The 19,855-nt window shown below is 40.6% G+C and overlaps 1 protein-coding gene across 5 annotated transcripts in view; it reads right to left on the bottom strand.

The window, feature by feature from the left end:
- NECTIN3 (nectin cell adhesion molecule 3) overlaps positions 1-19,498 on the bottom strand; it is a 126,890-nt gene extending 107,392 nt beyond the window's left edge. For 2 of the 5 annotated variants that reach the window (XM_053935081.1, XM_053935082.1), the window contains exon 1: positions 19,187-19,498. In XM_053935081.1, coding sequence (XP_053791056.1) covers positions 19,187-19,391 — 205 coding nt within the window. In that variant the 5' untranslated portion in view covers positions 19,392-19,498. The remainder of the gene's footprint in view (positions 1-19,186) is intronic. The other 3 variants (XM_053935085.1, XM_053935084.1, XM_053935080.1) reach the window with 2 other exon arrangements.
- Between the last annotated feature and the right edge of the window lie 357 nt (positions 19,499-19,855).

The raw sequence follows: 19,855 nt of genomic DNA, 5'->3' as shown, positions 1-19,855 counted from the left end.
TGGGAAGAAGTCAGTATATCTTTTGAGCACCAGGGCACGATCAAATTACTGTGTCAAAAAAAGATCAGAACCAAGGAATGGAAAAGATTCAAGATTAAGCAGTACAAAATGCCTCAGCACTAGCTTGAATTAGAAGTGCTAAGCAAGTACTTAGGAAAAAACTGCACTTAAATCAAAGAGAAAGTATTATAACCTAGTGTTACTCTCATCTAAGGATCTGCTTTGTCACAATCCTTGCTTGAAGTGGACCATGAATCAGTTTTTTGGGGGCAAGTGAGCTGAGATCAACAACAGCACAAGATTAGCTTCTATAAGCGTTGCATTTACAGGACTCAGCTCAAGTTCCTTTTTTTTTTTTTTTTTTTGTACAGAACTTGCCTTATTTTTTTAAAGAAGAAAGCCAGGGATGTATTACTTCCATCTCAGAGAGCAAAACTTAAAACCTTGTTCAGTGTTTAGCACACAGTATAATAGGTATACAAAAGCCTACCAGAATGTAAAAAGTTTCAGTGAAATGAGGCATAGCAATTCAATAGTCTGAAGTCAAGACTACTGAAATTCTCAGGCTCTCTCAGGTTGCTTTTTCATTTTACTGAAGTTCAAGGGATTCTATCTTTTAAATAACTTTACCTAATACCAACAGTAAACTAAAAACATTATGATGTAGCTCATGCAAATCCACCACCTGGAAATGGTTAACTTCTGAATGTTAACTTCCTACGCCTGCAAAAGGCCCAAAACAAAGTTCCAGTCTTGACTTGGTTTATGGCATAAGCAGCTCTCCTCTAGGTGACTATAGCCTGACTTCTTACAGAAAACATAGAAAGGGGAATATAATTTCTAGTTTAAAGTTATAAAGTTGCACAAAGTTGTATCTTTTCCAAGCAACCTAAAATTCAAAGAGACTTGGCAACGAGAACTGCATGAAGAGGTCAGTCTCAATTTCAGTGTTGTCTCAAAAGTTAGCTGTTGCTGAAGGGTTTTACTAACATCAAGCTCCAGACAGATGGACTCTCAGTTAAGTGCTATCACAGGATGTTCTGCAGAATTCTGAAACACTATGAACCACCATCTGGCTGCTCCTAAGATATCACACCATTCAGCCAGGAGGTTTGTCTTACTCTGCTCCTTCCTTCCCACAGCTGATGGAAGACACTGTCAGTTATCTCCCTCTAGTTGCTGAATCAACATGTGTATCTACATAGAGGGAGCAAGGAATAGAAATAATTGTTGGGAGAGCTACAGCTACCATTCATAAGATAGCATCCAGAGCCCAGAGGGAGAACTCACACTGCCTGTTAAAAGGCCAGGTAATGCAATACTGGATAAAGAACTGTCATCCTAGCACAAAGGAGTCAAAGATGACAAAGCATGCAAACCTCTTGAGCTCCACAATAAACAATTATCTACAAGACTGACATTTGCAACACAGATAGCAAAGAAACAGATTTCAAAGTGACACTTTACTCCAGTGCAACACAAAGTCAAAGAAAAAGTAGTTAGAATTTAACATTAGCTTGAGCCCAACTCATACAGTCAGGAGTTGGAGCTTTAGAAAAACTCTGCCCTTGAAGTCAGACTTGGCTGTTACCCACCATTCTTATTTCAGAATATCGTTTTCACATGCAAACCAGTGCTTCTGTTCTGGTTAATGCCATGTAAGACAGCAATTGTGCCTCTACATACTCTGCTTCCCACTATGCTGTACAGACCTTTAGTATCAAGCAGCAGGATAATCTAACACACTAGAGGAAGTTAAAAAGGAATGTTAGGCTCATGATTCAAATAGAGTTGGGAAGGACACTCTTAGAAAGCCAATTTTATAAGGTTGAAACTTTAAATCAAACTACTCACTAAGAATGTTTACAAAGTCCCATGAACTTTAAAACTTCATGTGGAATTTTGACTTAGACCATATTAACATCAATGTCCATTTTAACATGTTCTTGCGTTATAATCTTTTATACATATTAACACACAGCAAATTAAGACATACATATTTATCCTGACACTAAACTTTCAGATGTTTATAAAACATGTTGAACTAATAAGTAAGTTCAACAAGTGGCTGAAAGTTCTTCTGTAATGAATATTTCCAACTCAGTTTCATCATATCTTCCAATCCCATCTCCTTTAAAAACAAAATAAGCAGGACAATGAGGTACTTTTTCCAATAAATGGGCCAGGCTCAAAAGCAGGACTGGAGGAAGACATCTCATTTCAAGCCCCCTCCCTCAAAAAACTAGTAATAAGAGTAAACAAGTAGTTCAAAAGATATCCATATACACACCACTACTGCCTAACCACCACAAAATGTTTCACAACCTCATTTAAATAAATTCAAATCCCTAAGTATCAGAACAATAGGTATAAATACACAGAAGAGATTGAAACAAGCAGTCCTTAATGTAACCCAAACATCTTACTGGAAAGTTTGTTAAAGAGTTCCAGATAATCTTAGAAATCTTTTGAAACACACAAGATGAGTCAATAGTTCTGACAAACTGATCTGGTGGGAAAGGCTGAAGTCCTCCTATGTGGCATCTAGTTTAAACACATAACCAAAATATTTAACAGAAAACTGGAGGTCAAAAGGAGAGTTGTACATCTGAATCTTGATGGGGCTGATGACTAATGCATGATATACAGAGAAACAAATGAAGCTATGCTTAACAAACCTTTCCCAGTCAGGCAGAAAAATACCTTCAAGCTGCAGTAGGTCCAACTTAGACTAGCTGCCAGCAGGAACAGGTCTAAGTAACACATCAAGGATGTTAAATAACTGGTTAGAGAGCAAACTATGTTCTGAAAGCTACAGCAAGTGCATGGTGATTACATATCAAGAATTGAAAGTGACACTATAGAATATGCTAATATAGAACTATATACTCTAGCCAATATCAATGAGGCTCCATCTGGAGTTGTTCAGCTTGAACAGCACACATCATGTATTAACCATCTAGAGAGTCTGAAAGCAAAGTGTGCTCAAAGGCCCAGAAAACATGACCTACATGAAAGGACTGGAAGAACTCATTATTATTCTCATAAAAGGTAACCCAATAAGGTCTGAAAAGTACTTACACTGTAAAAAGAGAATGCCTGTGAAGATTAGGAAGAAGATAAACCAGTAAAGCAGTAAAAAAAATAACAAAAACAGAAGTAAAAAAACCTCAAGGAACCAAACTCATTGAAACAAAGAAAACCTTTGATGCTACAGAACATGAATTCCTCAAATGAACACCCTGGCCAAAATGACAAACATCCACACCCTTTAGAAAGGTTTGATATTTAGTAATGAAAAAAAAAAAAAAAAAAAACAAACACCAAAAAAAAAAAAAAAAAAAAAAAAAAAAAAAACCCCAAAAAAACAACCAAACTCCCAAACTAACCTAAGCTGATCCTGCATTTGATCAAGGATTGGCTTCTTATTACAAGATTAACAGACAATTTTACTAAAGTAATAATCCAGTCTTCCTTAAAATTCTTGTTAGCCAATATGACACACATACTGAAGGAGTTAATGACAAGCTCTCATTCCAGGAACTTATTTGCAACATTCCATCCCATACACTTATACCACTTGCTCTAGTATGACCATTGGGCTCACCCAGACCTTGCTACTGTGAGAAGACTTCAGAATACACTGTTTTTACAAGTCTCATTCACAGTCCTCTTCCTAGAAACCTGTTGTTTCTTCAACTGTGTTTAATACTATCCTCCACTTGCTTTGCAAATCAAGAAACCAACCCAGTTATACATGAACGAAATAGGGAAAACACAAAATAGAATTTAACACTGACGGTATCTAGAATGGCAGAATAATTTCATTTTTAATGCTCAGTAAGTAGAACTTGAATTACATATATGAGCACCAGTGCTTTCTGCCAACACATAATTACTTAGAGCGCTTTCAGATACTTTTTTCACCCTCAGGTCAGCTTGCATTCGGTTTAACTTGAACATAGCAAGTTGTTAAAATAAACAGCTACTTTCTTATTGAATGTATTTCTCATTTCCTTCTATTTGTATCCTTCAGTTACTTTTTTCAGTAAAGGTTGCTCTCTTCATCAGAAGGACAGCCAGCTCACAGCAAGTGACCAGTCTCCTCTATGACTTATTTTTTTTATTATGATCCACAAGCAGATATTAATCTTTTGTCATGTGTTTTGTTAAAAGCTTTTAACTCTTCAAAGCTGTATATTTAACTCCCCACGAAATCTCTGTTAGCCTCAGGTTGTCCTCAGCTGAGTCACTGTGGCATCCTCAAATCACTCCTTACAAACAAGTCTTATTCTCAGCAACAAGTAAGATTTGGGAGAAATGACAGCCTTCAGCTTTGAGAAAAGTAACTCATTCTGAGCATGTTCAATAATAAGTCAAGTTATAACCTTATTCTTAGACATAACTCTAATGTTGCTTGCTTAAAATTTAATTTAAAAGCTCAATCTCTTCATTTTTTGCAGGGCTGTGAGTTCAAGGTGCTGAAAGAAATTCCATTCAGGAGATACTACAGGAACACCTATTCACATAGTTTTAGTCAGCTAGTGCTTCAGCTTTTCTAACTTTTACATATAAACTGCCTCTCATGATACAGACAATGTCACACATTACACAAAAATCAATACTTTCTGGACATCAGTTTATTCTTAGAAGGTTTCAATTCTAGTACACCCTTCAGAGCTAAGAAATTTCGAAGCTGGCATAACTGCACTTCAAAGAGGATGCCAATACAACATCATGACAGAGGACATGCTTCCCAACAGTCCACTGCCTAGTTCAAACCTCGTACAGGCAGCTCCTTCAAACCAGACCTCTGGCAAAGCTCACACAACTGACCATCACATATTCAAGGCCTTCTTTGCAATGAATACAAATATTTAATATTTATAATAATTCATACACAAAGTTTAATACTCTCCCCCACAAAGGATGCATCATGGGCATCACTGAACAACCATCTGCACTTCAGCTTGCTTAACTGTTCAATCCCTCAGTTTCTTAAGGTACTTCTAAACTCTGTAAGTCATCTTTATTCCAATTTGCTATGAGTAACTAGCAGTTATACATAATTATAGTATGAGGGCACCTCATACTCCAGGAAATGCAATAGACAAGATTCTACTATCCTCCAGCACCACCTACAACTATAGCTTCCACCACACAAATTCTGCCAGAAAAACTTCCCAGACTATGCTGACTGCTAAATGGTCTGGTCAGTGGTACCCTGCCACTTCCTTCCAGACCTCAGACCTCTCTACTCCTTATTTTGAAAAGCAATTTAATGCTATTACAATATCCACCTTTTTTTGGAGTTTCTTTTTTTTTTTTTTTTTTTTTTGAGGAGAAGAGGAATTGAGCACTAAATATTACAGAAGTCTGAGGAGTTACTGTCCATCACTTCTGCTTCATTTCAAAACGTGGAAGTTACCAATGACATAGCAGCATATTCTGTTACACCTAGCCACAAAACTTACAAAAACATGGGTTGGTGCTCCTGATGCCAACCCAGTCCAAAAACCAGCTTTCCCTTTTAGTTAAATGGCTGTTGTTTCAATGCTATCATATAATAAACTTGCCATTTCACAAACTAACAGGAAAAAAAAAAGGCAACTCAATCAGAACCCAAAAATACAATACAAAGTGTTCAGTATATGATTCTTGTCACTGCTGTTTGTTGTCTTTCATTATGAAGTAGCAAGTCACTTTTCTGCTGCACAGTGGTATTTACATAAGCTGCCATCCTAACCATGAGGGTAACTATAAATAGCATCCTGCTAGATTACCCAGAAAGCTAATGTCTATCCCAGAGTCTCAATGATAAGCATTGTTAAGATATTCTTGACTTAATCACTCTGACTTCATTTGTCAGACTGAAGCCTTCAGACTCAAGTCACAGGAATCACTATTCAGCAGTACCAGCCTGTAGAGGGGAGAGAAAAACCTAACCAACCAAACTTCCACAGAAATCCTGTGATATCTCCAAAGTTCAAAAGGTCACTTCAAACAGAGATGTAAGCTATAGTGATCATTTCCAACCAGTTCACCTAGCAATTACCACAAACACAAGTGAACTCCTAGGCACATTTCTTCATAATGGCAAAGTCAAACAATCTCTAATATTGATGTTGAGAATAATGATTTTGTGTAGGTAAAGAGGCAAGGGACCTCAAGAGCCTGCTCAGTCCTGTTCAAAGTAGGTCCAGTTATATCAGGCTGCTTGAAGATTCATCCAGTCAAGTTTGGGATATCACCACAGGACATTGATTCCTCAAATATTTTGGGCACCTTCCCCCTCACAGGTAAGTTTTACTTCCTTACATTGGCTCAGGATCTCCCAGACTCCAATTTGATCCTATTCCCTTTTGTGGGGCATCTCTGAAGAAAGTGTTGATCTGTGTTCTTGATACATTCTCATCAGGCAGCAAATAAGGGCTCCTTTCCTACAGCTTTCCCTTCTCCAGGCTGATCAGGCCCAGCTTGTGCAGCCTCTGCTTGCACACCCTGTGCTCCAGTCAACACAGTGACCCACTTCTGGGCTTGCTCTGGTAGCTCAGTGTCCCCCCCAGTACCATGAGCCACAAACCGGACACAGTGCTCCAGTGATGAAGAGAGGTAAAGGATATCCCTTCCTTCAATCTGCTGGTAGGCTTAGCAGAGCCCAGGATGAGGTCTCCTTTCCTTGCTGTGAGGACAAACTGCTGATACTGCTCAATTTGTAGTTCACCAGGTCTCTCTATACCTGTGTCTGCCCAGCTGCCTTCCAGTCCCTTGGACCACAGCCTGTGCTGTTGAATGGAGTTATCTCAGACCAGGTGTGAGACTTAAAAATCACAGAACAGTCTAGGCTGGAAAAGACCTTTAAGATCAGTGATTCCAACCATTAAGCTAACTGCCAAGTTCACCACTAAACAAAGTCCCTAAGTGCCACATCTACACATGCTGAGTGATGGCACTCAGTATGATTTGCCCCATAACCAGCCCTGGCACTGAGGTCAAGCTGACAGGCTTGTAGTCTCCTCAATCCTCCTTCCAGTCCTTCTTGTAGCTGGACACATTTGCTAATTTCCAGTGAACTAGAACTGCTGGTAAATTATTCAAAGTGGCTAGGTGAGCATTTCTGACAGCTTTCTCAGTATTCTTGGGTGGATGCCATCTGGCCCCATAGATTTATGTGTGTCTAAGTGGCACAGCAGTCACTGACCATTTATCCTTGGATTATGGGGGCTTCATCCTGTTCCCCATCCCTGTCTTCCAAGCTCAGAGGTCTGAGTACCCAGAGAATAACTAGTCTAAACATTAAATACTGAGGCAAAAAATTCATTATGTACCTCCCTTTGTCATTGTCTCACCCCACACTCAAAAAAGGATGGAGATTTTCCTTAGCTCTCCTTTTGTTGCTCATGTATTTGTAAAAATAATTTTTTTACTTTCTTTTCCAGTAGTAACCAGATTAAGCCACAGTTGGGTTTTGGCTCTTCTAATATTTCACCTGCAAACATCACATCCTCCTGCCCCTTCTTGCAAAGCTCATGAACTCTCCTTTTCCTGAATTCCAGCTCTCTGTTTAGCCATGCCAATCTAGCTCCAAGCATTCTACACACTCTTCCTCACCTTGCCAGCCTGCCTTTCCTGAAAGGTACAAATTGAGCTAATTGCATGACTCCAGTCATGCAAACTACTCCACAACATTGCTGCAATCCCAATAAGATGCTAAGTCTGCAACTGCGCTCATTTGTGCTGCCTTCACAATAGAAGGGATAAAAACAATTTCCATCATATCCCCCTTGGACACTTGTTGATTGCTCCTTGCATCTTTGCTTCTCTTCAGATTAGAGAAAAATCAAAGGCCATCTCAACATATATCGTTTAAAACCCCCCTCATAAGCTAGTAATGCTTTTGTAAAAGAACCCTCCACCTCACTTCCTTAGACAGACCCTGCCTCTGGTTCAGTAGTCCTTGTTCCTCAAGGAAAGTTCAGTGAGTAGAGAAGTCCAATTAATTAATACCTGATCTTTCATGCATTTCACAGTATTTACACCAGACAGCACAGGAAAGCTGCAATGGTCAGCCAGAATTTACATATTAATTGTAAGACTCCACAGCACACATGCTGAAATGACAGTCAACCCAGCTGTTGACTTCTAAGAGAAGCAATGAAGATATAAATCAAGAATTACCATATTTCTGTGTCTGTATTTACTGCCTTGTGCAGTGCAATATCGGTACTTAATTATTTTGTTACTCAGTAACTTAGTTTTCCATACGTATATATTTTCTGCTCTTCCGATACTACACCACACTTCTCAGACTCCTCAGACCTCTACATTCATTATCAAGGCAAACTTAGTCAACTCAGAGAGCCAATTATCTGTCAATTTCTGAAATTCACAATTACTGTTTGACTTTATGTTCAGACATAAGGTCTAACAAAAATGTGATCACATTCATGCTACACGTCCTAGAACTACACCATATTTTACCTACTCAAAGGTGGGGGTGGAAAGGAGGATTTCTGAACAGCTCAGTTCAGATGAATGAAGCCAATGAAGTCAAAGTATACAGGTTGTTTTCCTTTGTCTTAGTTCATCTAGTATAAACACAATGCAGTTTAAAAAATTAACAAAAAACCCCAATTAACTCTGACAGACACCACCAGAAATGCTGGCTGATTTTGACAAGTCAAAACTATCAACATTTAAAGGTGTGCCATACTGAAAAGCAAGGTCTATGAAACTCCTAACCTAAACAAGAAGTTTTAAGCACAAACCTCCTGACTTGGGATAACTTAAACAACAAAAAAAAAATTGCCACAAAACCAACAATCTGGGGCATTTCAGCCATTTTGGGAAAAACAAGGCAAATAAAATACTGTTGTATTACCATCTTTGTCTTTACTACAGAAAGAATATTACTTTTACATAGGAACAATAAAGTAAAAGTTCAAGTTACAAAGAACTGAACATCGCTTCAACTTTAACTGGAGAAAGGGACACAGCAGAATCAGAGACTGCCCTCTGCATTTAGCGGTATGAGAGTAAATGGTCCACATAACTACCAAACACTTCTGTACAAGCAAAGTTTCTGAATTGCTTTAAATAAACACTCTTATCAGGATTTTGGGTTCTGGGGAGCTTCTCTTTTGGCTTTTCTGTGAAATTAGTAACTAGTACCTGAAATTCTAAGCATCCAGTAACAGTTGTAAACATGCAGCATTCCGTGCCCCCCGCAATGTACTTCCTACACTGAAACCAGGAAGCCATTAAAAACTGGCCAGGAACACTGATGCATGTGTGACGTCCTCCTAGAGGAAGGAACAAGACCTTCAATCCCCAGGAAAGCCCTGACTGCCTCAAGCAAACCACTCCTTCACTTTTTGTATGTTGTCTTTCCACACATCTCCTACTCTGGGGAGAACTGAGGTCTGCAGGAAGAGAAGGGAGGTTGTACTTTGCACTATGTAAAAAGGGAGGCTGTACTTTGCACTATGTAATGCTGCAAAGTCTTAAACAACTTCAGAAGGACAGCTAAATATTAACTTCACATTTTCAATTACCTGTAAAGTTTTAGTGTTATCTGCCAATATTGAACAACTGTGGTCATACAATGAAATATAGAACAAACTTATTTTGTCAAGAGCAGCAAATCTCAGTTGTCCATAAAAAAAATCTGATGAATTACCAATTACATTACAAAGTTATGGGATGCCTGCTGCCCCCTGCATTGCTGACACTGCCAGCTTTTTTTTTAGCTCTTAAGGCCAGCTCCCTGCAGGTCATTCCAGAAAGTTAACCTCTTTTTGTCCAGGAACTGCATCATGACAGTAAGCCTAGGGAATGCTGTTTAATAGCCGCTCAATTTATTGCTAAGCTACATTTTTAGTATGTCTCACACTGTCACCCAGGTCTGTGCTGTATGGGATTGGTCTTACAGGCTACTTATTGAAGTAAGAGAAAAGATATAGCCAGACATTTATTTAACAAATTCTCTAACAGACATAACTTATATTAGGGAGTAACAATGGGATCCAATTTTAAAGTAAGTTTTTAGCAGTCAAATTGATTTATAGGAAAAACTTGTTTCAGACTTGACTTTGACATTTTAATCTAAATAGAAGACTTCCAACTTCTACTTTCCTTCCAGGGCTAGCAACTATAGTATACTAGTTCATGCCTGCCCATGCACACTATGAGGTTCATTTAGACTGAAAGGGACTTCTGGAGGTTATCCAATCCCATCCCCAACTGAAAGCAGGGTCAACTTTGAAGTCAGATCATATTGCTCAGGGGTCATACCATAGTCAGGTTCTGAATATTTTCAGGGACAGATTCTACAACCTATTTCAGTGCTTCATTCTCTGTGTGGGAAAACATATTGCTAACACATTATAGTGATTTCCCTTGTTGAAGCTTGTGTCTGCTGCCTCATATCCTTTCCCTCTCATTGCCTATTAAACAGTGCCAGCAGCAATTAGGATGCCCCACTTCAGACATTTCTCAAAGCTGAACAAACTCACTTCTCCAGCCCTCTTCATACATCATGTGGTGACTCCTTAACTTAGTGGCCTTTCACCTCAGCACCTGCCTCATATTTGGGAGCACAAAACTCTGCACCATACTTTTGATGTAGTCTCACAAGCTTCAAATAGTAGAGGTCCAGATTGCTTCTTTCAACTGGCTGAGCATGCCCAGTGTGCTCTTTGCCTTTTGCACCACAAAGGCACATACTGCCCCACAAGGACCCTTATGATCTTTCCTGTATAGGTACTTGTCACCAGTCTGCACGACATCTCTGCTGCTGCATGATGTCATCCCTCCCAAGAGAGACTTGCTTTTAAATTTCACAAGGTTTCCAACAGTTATTTCTGACCTGTGGACATCCCACTCAATTAGCCCCAGTCTCCAGCAGATGAATTGACCCTCACAGTCATCCACAGTATCCACAAACTTGCTTTAAGTGCCTTAAAACCTGGAAGAGAGGTCAGAATGCAGACGAACTGCCCCTGCACTGGTGCCACCAGTGACAAGCCTCCAGATGGACTCCATACAGCTGATCAGAACCTTCTGAGTTCAGCAGCACACAAATTTTCACCCATCTCATAATCCACTTCCCAAAACATATCTCACCAGTTTAGCTACAAGGAAATATTAGGAAATCCTATTAAAAGCCCCTTAAGGTTAATAACACTCCCTGTTCTTCCTTTGTCCAGTGTTTTGTCCCATGTACTTACAGCAATCAATTCACGACCTCTTGTCACAGCAGTCTCAGACTGTGGAGACACCACCATAACTGCTCTTCCACACTTCACTTCAGTTTTACACCTATTTGTAGGCACATCAACTTATTATACCTAAGCCATGTCTCTTGAGACTCAGAATACACAGCTGTAGACTAGCTCTGGAAGTTCATCACAAAAAGAACTTTCACTGACAGTTCTATAGAGTCACACAGTCCTCACCTCTTTCTGTAAGGTGGAACACTGCAAAATCACTTAAATATTTTCCACGAAGCCTACACAAATCTGTTTCTCCACAAAATATTACATTCTGATTTATTAGGAGGTAGCATAAATCATTAAATATTCAGATGGAAACACTGATACATCAATTGTAATAATCCAGTTACAGTAAAAAACCTTTTTTTTTTTGCAGCTGTTGAACTTTACAGTTGTGTTATACAGAGAGAATCACAGAATGGTTTGGGTTGGAAGGGACCTTAAAGATTGGAAGCGGACCATATAAACCACATGCAGAAGCCTGAACTACCTGGAATAACTCAAACAGCTACACAGAGCTTAGTATGCTTCCTCCTATACACCCTATCCTGGATAAATGGCTATATTACATTTGCTAGATACCAGAGGCAGATTATTTTATGCTACCCCAGCTACCAGTAACCCATTGAAACTTTCAATAGGATGCATTTAAATCTCCCAAAAAGTGATTAACAGTATGGTCACAACCATCAATTTCTCATAGTTGATTACTTTAGAACTACAGTGTCTTTTTAAATGGTACAGTGCGTTAATAAAGTCATAATAACATTACCTCTGTTACAAGAAAGTTTAGCTGTTGAAATCAAAAGGGCATTGAAGTGTTTAAAACACAGGAACAGCAGCACTGGTGAAGGGCTGAGAAGTGGGTTTTTATAATGCAATTACCAATCTTTACAAATATATCAAAAAATTATATTAAGCTTAACAGCTCTTGACCTCCCTTCTCCAACTGTTAGCAATCAACCCTAGCAGAGTTAGTTGTTCATTGTGGCAATGGTCAACAGTTAATTTTGGAGAAATTAAAAGAATTGGGGGAAAGAAATTACCCCAAGTTATGAGTCAGAAGTCTTGCTCCCTAAATTAATCTGTTGCTATGAAGAAGTTACTTGGTATTTGATGTAATTTAATTTATACTTGACTAAAGTTACTATTTTTCTACCAGATTATATACACTGAAAAGAAATTAAGTTACCCATCTTGAACATGTCAACTTCTTCATATCCTTTTTCCAGCACCTCTTCATCCAATAGGCTGATTTTGGTTATGCTTGTCCCAGCAATATTTAGTTTTCAGTTTATACAAATACACCACATGCAGCATGGGTGGTATTTCAAGTAAAAAAAAGCAACAGAAGTGGGCAAAGAATGCCCACACAATACAGGAGTATGAAAAAGTTAAATCCAACACTAATCTGTAATCTTCTAACTGAGGGCCTAATAAAAATAACAAATCCAAAAGTAACCAATAAATTCATCAAGCTAGCTCAGTTGGTTTTTTCCACTCATCTGTATATATATCAGCTATGGAGACCTGCTTGACTAGTCTTTATCCACCTTTAGCAGGAGATTGCCATTTGAATGACTCCAAATTTTGCACATGCCACTGCATTACACTGATAGCACTAGCACCTGCCAAGTATTCAAAACAACAGCCACTTTCAGAAAACATTCTGCTCTGTACAAACTAATCCCAGAACTAGTTTAGGAGCTATCATGTTATACAAGCCTTGACTAATAGAAAAGGAGAAAACAATGAATCCCTGTAGACGTATAGCATTATCTTAAATGCCAGATAATGAAAATCTGATGTGGGAAGGGGGTCAGGGAAGGGAAATGGGCAAGAGCTGTCTACTGCTGCAGATAATCTTAGTATCCCTGTCAACTTAAGAGTTACACTCAACTAGCCTTCACACTGAGAATAAGATGGATGACATTTTACACGATTAAAAAATTAAAATTGCTTTTGCTCCTGCACAGTACTTGAAAAACAACTGAAAAGCAGCAGAAATACTGAACAAAAGTATGCAGCTATGATAAAAGAGGATTGTCTGGAAGCTTGTTTGCTTTTCAATACCTAAATTAAAAGTGACCTTCTTGATAACACACTAAACTTTACTTACCTTTACCTTCCCATGCACTTGGAAAAACCAAGGTAAAAGGATAGAGGACATCAACAGAAGCTTTAAGACATTGTTTTTTCATTTCTGCTGCTAATTTTCTTCTATTGCTAACTTAAGGACAAAAAGACCAATTTTTGGGTTCACATTTGAAACAGTCCAAAGTCTGAAAGTTAATTACCTGAAAAATAACTCCTGAAGCATTCATGTATTGGATAACACCAAAAAAGTGGGTTTGGTGTTTTCACCATGACTTGGAAGTTGTGCTACACCTCAAAGCTCTTCATCATGAGCTTATGTAGTAAGCAACCATGGGCCAGCTTTTCTAGAATCAAATTAATGCAAATATTGTCCATGAGCCCCCTCAGGAGCCTCACTCATACACACCTCCACCTCCTTTTAACGCACTGTTTTACACCTTCACCACCCAGGACATCCAGCAGAGTAAGACAAGCTTTCACCCAACGGCTTTATTATCTCTCCCCACAACAGAGACAGAAACACAGTAATTATTTCCCCTGACCACAGCCTTTACTGCACAAGTCACTGTTTATTTGCTTCTCATATATTTCCTAGCATTTTTCCCACATTCTGCTAGTCCCACCTTTTCTTCCGTAGCTTTTCTTGTGATTTCTCCCCATACTCACCATAGTTTATACTATTTTCTAGGCAATCCTTCTGCTTTATAACCAGGAATAAAGAATAATACTAATGATCCCTTTACCTTTAAGAAGAAGGCTTGATCAACCTATTTCATGCCTCATCAAAAATTCATCATCTCCATCCTCTCAATAAAAATACATTACTACATTTCAGACACCTATGAACTCTAAGGCATGGAATACAACTACCCTCCAAATAAGTACTGCTTAAAAATCTTGTTTTAGACAGGCTAAGCCACCAAAAACAAACCATAGAAACACAAAAGAGTTTTGGTTAAAGGCACCTTTAAAGACCATCTATACCACCACCTTTAACAACCACAAAACCCAAGAACATGTGGCATAACAAAGTAATAATAATTAAATAATTGCACCTATACCTGCTTTTCACTTAGTTGGAAGTGAGTGACCAGATTTGCTATCAGTTGCCTTAGAAAATTCCTGTCAGAAACTTCTGCATAACAATCCGCATACCAATCAAAACAGACATCATCAGGGTAAAAAAACCCAACCAACCAACGTTTAATAATCCTCATCCAATACAACACATTCATCCAAAGCTGGAAACAAGAAGTACAAACACAAATAGCAAAGTAATCTGTCATCACAGAGCCACCTTTAAGAGGCAGTGTACAGGGGCTCCAGAGCAAGCAGATAACACACACATTTCAGCACTCTCACTTTGCACACATATCCAAGCAGTCTGCAGCCATACTTTCTGATAAAGAGCTGTTTGGACAAAGCTGAATTCAGTCACACAGCAGCAGGGCAGGCCACCTCCACAGCAACAGGCTGGTGTAACACCAGATGCAAAGTTTATTGTTCTTCAACAGATAACCAGCACTAAAAAAGGACATTTACCAACAGCACTGCAGGTATCTGGCACTTAGCAAGATTATCTTCTGTGTACCAAGTTTTATTTTTCTCTTACCTTCATTTCATTCACTCTGGATTTGGTTTCTACAGATTAAAATTTGGACTTTTGATTCTAGAGTTTCCAACTTGTTTTTCCTTTGAGCTCCACAAATGCCCCACTCACTAGCCCCACACACTGCTTTCTGAAGCAACACACTCCCAACTCCTTTTCCATTCTCACATCAGATGCAATTTACATCAGATTGTGCCTGCCTTAAAATCTCTACTACCAGCACCTGAAGGGTAATCAACTGGTACAGGTGGTCAATATGGTTTACATATTTTTGCTTCTCCTGCTACAATTTGTTTCCTTTGTTTCTCAATATCAAGCCTGTCAGCAATACTACATAAAAGGGATCAGAAAGAAAACAACCTAGATTTGACCATATTTCTAAACAGGATATTTAACTCTCTAATCTCACAAAAAGTAAATCCTGCTAGAGCTACCTTTTTTTCACTATCAAACAGTATGTACATCCCATGACATAAAATTGTTTAAGAAGGCAAGAGAGAAGCACTGTTTAAATCAAGTTAATGTTCAATTTTCATGCAGCACAAGTGGCTAAACAACCACCACAATTCTTTTATGATACTCAAAGTGTTCAGACCCTAACTCAAATAACATTGTACTTCTTCATTTCCATATATATGGGAGTTCTTGCACACCAAAAGCACCACAGTGTAACAGTAACATTGAAAATTACAAACTTACCACAATGAAACAGCTAAGAATTCTTTCAAAAGTATAATATTCCAATGAGTTATCCTCAAGTACAGACTGGACAAACTTCTGGCAACTTTAAAAAAAAATTTTGTTAATTATCAAACAATTCAGATTTAAACTCTCCTGTCTGTTGTTCTTACCAGTGCAGCTGCTCTGTTTCCTTACACAGCAGCTTCATACACTGCCCAACCTACTACATGGTTCACCATTATTTCATTCCAACTTTTCAAATACTTCTACGTCATTCCTATTCCTTCTTTCACTGCTGTTGTACTGCTTCAACAAACACCTGTTCAAATGGGCATTTATTTCCATACCATTTTGAAAAAATAAACACATATTTAGACATGGATTTCTAAACTATTAACATAAAAATGAGGAAAAACCACATTCTGTCGTCCTTCTGATCACTCTACTACACCTTCCCACTTCTAAGTTGGTAACCTGCTTTGCTTGACATTCTAATTTGCCATGAGTTCACCTGAAAAAATAGTAAAAATGTTTCTAGTCAGATTGTTCTCATCAATAATTACTTGGGGATTTTGTTTTCATTTATTATTTTTGTATATGGTACACTGCACTCTTATATCATCTACACCTTTATAACCCAATCCTTCCAGCTCTACTACCAGTCTGGAGTTCTGTATTCCAGGCTCCTGTAAGAAAAAAAAAAAAAATTCATGGGGATCTTAGAAGACATATGTATACTTCTTTGTCTAGCCTTACTGAGATGCTTAACATAACCAGAAATTTAAATTGGAAAAAAAAAATATTTCTTCAACAAAATACCTGAAAAATGCATCTTGAACATCCTTCTATTCACCTCACTTTACAGTTCTGCTTATTTTTAATTCATGCTTACATTAAAAAAAAAATTCGAAAAATTTTTCACTGTGCACACAGTGAACAAATGAGGCACAGGAATTATGAGGAATTCGTTATTTAGTAGCACACAGGTCCTCCTTTACAGCACAGCTGAAAAGCATTTGCTGCAATTCAAAATAAGTTACTTCACAGATTAAAGGTTATGATGATGATTCTTATGGATGCCATACATGTCCCCTAGTTCAAGGTTACGCTGGTTTGATCATGTAACTTTAGTACGCACTTCGTTGCATCGTGTACTGTTTGACAGGGAAGCGGAAGAAGTACTTGTACATATATCCTGAAGCCAGTAGTCTTGCTTTCGTAAAAGAAGCAGCATTTATTAAAGCAGGTCTATATTTACTCCAAAATAGAAAAGCTGCTGTTATTTCAGATTCCTGATACATTTTCTCTTTCCCGCTTCAGTTTTTTGTTGTGTTGAGAAGTTTTTGGCAATATTTCTCTGAGGAATTATAGCTCAAATAAATCATCATTTCTAACTGTCAATTAAAATGACTGGATAAAAATTGATTTGGTTTTGTAGCGACTTTATTCTACTAAGGTTGGGATCTTTTGCGGTACCATTTACAAATCTTCCTTTTGCTAGCATTATCAGAATTGGCTGAGTAGCAAGACAAAAGGCAACCAAAAGTAATAAGCAGTTTTGGGCACCATCAATATGCAAACATGCTCAAAATATATTTAGAAGCACTCTTAAGAGCCACAGTAATAATATTTTTCCTTCACAGTCACATGTTATAGTTACAGAAACAATGAAAACAACTGTGGGAAATTTGAAGGTGAAAAGAAAACTAAAATCTAAGATACTGACAAAAAAAATCACTTCCCCTGCTGATTACCTCCAAGTCCAAAAGTCTGTAGCAGTTTTTCAAGTTTTCCTTTTTATCCACAGACTATACTTCAAAACTTTGTGCTCAAAGAACAAAATTATTTCAACACAACATTGCTACTTCTGGCAGACGTTCTGAAATGTTATCAGTCAAGCTCACTTATGCAAAAAAAAAGAATCTGGGAAGACTGACAACCCGAATTACACTCATCAAGCCTAAAATGGTTGAGTCGCTGTATGACACTAGGCACGGATGCTCTTAGCTTCATTGTTACTATTAACGTCACATTTAGATGTAAAAATAACTTGTCAAGGTTATGTCAAGTCTGCAACTTCACTTTTTTTAATTGCAAAACAGCAGAAATAACCCTGAACAAAGGGAGGGGAGAAAAGTGCTAGTGCAAAAAGTTTGCCAACCATATGAAAACGAAGTCTTCAAGCCTTTAAGTTTGAAACGTGATGCCTTCTCAATATTTACAAACTTAGTAACAATCATCTTTTTTGAAAGCTATATCATTGCCAGAGGGGGGAGACTATTACATGCACGAGCACAATCCTACAGCGCCTCAACTCCCTCCCTGAGAAAGCATTTCTCAGATGCTACACAAGTGTTTTACGGCGGCATGGCTTGCTCGTTCCTGGGTATTTTTAATCACATGAACCTCCAGAGACTACCTCCTTTAACTTGTTCTTCCTTCATTAAAGAAGGAAGGGACACAGCGTCTCCTATAATAAAATATCCTTGCCAACTATTCATTACTGCATTGGGAATACAACAGCAGCATGAGGGCTTTCGATTTGCTCTTGTCCAAGCTTACTTTTGTCTCCTCTCATCTTCCACTGCTGTAAAAAAAATTACACTATACACACTACACCGCATGCAGTACAACATATATGAATAAATAAATAAATTCCTGCTCAGTTTCCAACTGGTACGCCGCTTGTTTGTTCCTCACAGGAAGATGAACGGGAAGGGGGGTAGGTGATGGCATTTTCCTGCGGGCGGTCACGCCAAGCCCGGCGGGGCCCCGCACCGCAGTGCTCCTGGCAGCAGCTGCTCAGGATGCGGGTGATGTAGAGCAAGCACACGATCCCACCTCAGCAGCAGCGGCGAGCGACCCAACACCGAAACCAGCACGGGTTTTGCTCTCACTGAGAGGGAACAACGACACGAGCCCACACCGCCTGAGGCAAAGCGCGTACTATTCCTCCCCCCAGGCACACCCGGATAAAACACCAAGATCCTTCTGTCCTTCCTACAGGCTGGGAAAAGAGAAGGGGGGGGGGGGGGGGGGGGAAGTGCCCGTGAATTCCCGCAAACAAGCGAAATTCTGCCGCTCAGGACGGGAATTACAGCAGATAACCTGCCGTCCGCCGGGGGAAGCCCCAGCCACGAAGAATAAACTTCCCCCTGTTGCCCCACCCGGATCGCGGCCACCCCAGCCCGACTACCAGGGAAACTTGGCCTCCCGGGACACCCGCTCTCCCAACGGCAGTCGCAGCAGATGTTGTCGGAGAAAAAAGTCCATAGGTCTCCGCGTTGCGGGCTCCCGTTCGGACCCGCCTCGCATCCCTCCCTCCTCCACCATCCCGGCCACGTCCCGCCCGGTTCCCCCCGCGCAGGGCGGCCGGCGGCCCCCGCCACCCCTCCCCGCCGCCGGGCGCCACACAAAGTTTCCCTCAACTCGGCCGTCCCCCGGCGCTGCCGGGGCTCGGGTTTCTCTCCTCCTCTTCCTCCACCCACCCCCTCACCCGTCCGCCAAGGGTAAAAGTTCCACTTACTGCAGCAGAAACGAGAGAAAACCAGCCCCAGGAGCCCCAGCCCCGGCCCGGGAGGCACCGCCGAACGCAACAGCCGCCGCCGCCTCTGCCACCACCGGGGGGAGGCACCACCACCAGCCGCTAAGAAAAGTTCCCGGCGGGCGAAAGAAGGCGGCGAAGGAGGAAAACCAGCAGCAGCCTCCGCAGTGGCTCCAGCCCCTGCCATGCTCCGGGCTCGATTCGCAGTCGCCGCCGCTACGACGCGCCGTCAGTCCCTCCCGGTCCCGCTGCCCGCGCCTCCCCACACGGAGCCTGTGTCACTGAGCGGGGCGGGGCGCGCCGCTCCCGCCCTCTCAGAGCGGGCCGCACCACCCGCCGCAGGGAGGGGGGCTGGGGGAAGGCGGGACGCGTGTGCCAGGCGCCTCCACCGCGACCCCCACCACCTCTCCCCCACCCCGGGGCCAGTCGCCTCGCCCCCGCCTTTCCTGCCCCGCTCTGTGGGAGTCGCAGACGCGCTCCGCGCATTGGGGGGGTTCCCGTGGGTGCAGGAGGCTGGTGGGAGGGGGCGTTACGGCGTCCTCCCCCGGGGGACTGTTGGTACATCCCGCCCCGCCCCTCCCGCCACCGCCTGAGCGCGATCGGGGGCGCCCGCTCGGCCGAACTCTGCACCCGCGCCCCGCTCTCGCCGCC

The sequence above is a fragment of the Vidua chalybeata genome, chromosome 2 (assembly GCF_026979565.1).
Source record: "Vidua chalybeata isolate OUT-0048 chromosome 2, bVidCha1 merged haplotype, whole genome shotgun sequence".
In the NCBI taxonomy this organism is placed as follows: domain Eukaryota; kingdom Metazoa; phylum Chordata; class Aves; order Passeriformes; family Viduidae; genus Vidua; species Vidua chalybeata.
Note: the sequence above shows the minus strand (reverse complement) of the source record. Positions and strands in the feature narration are given on the sequence as shown.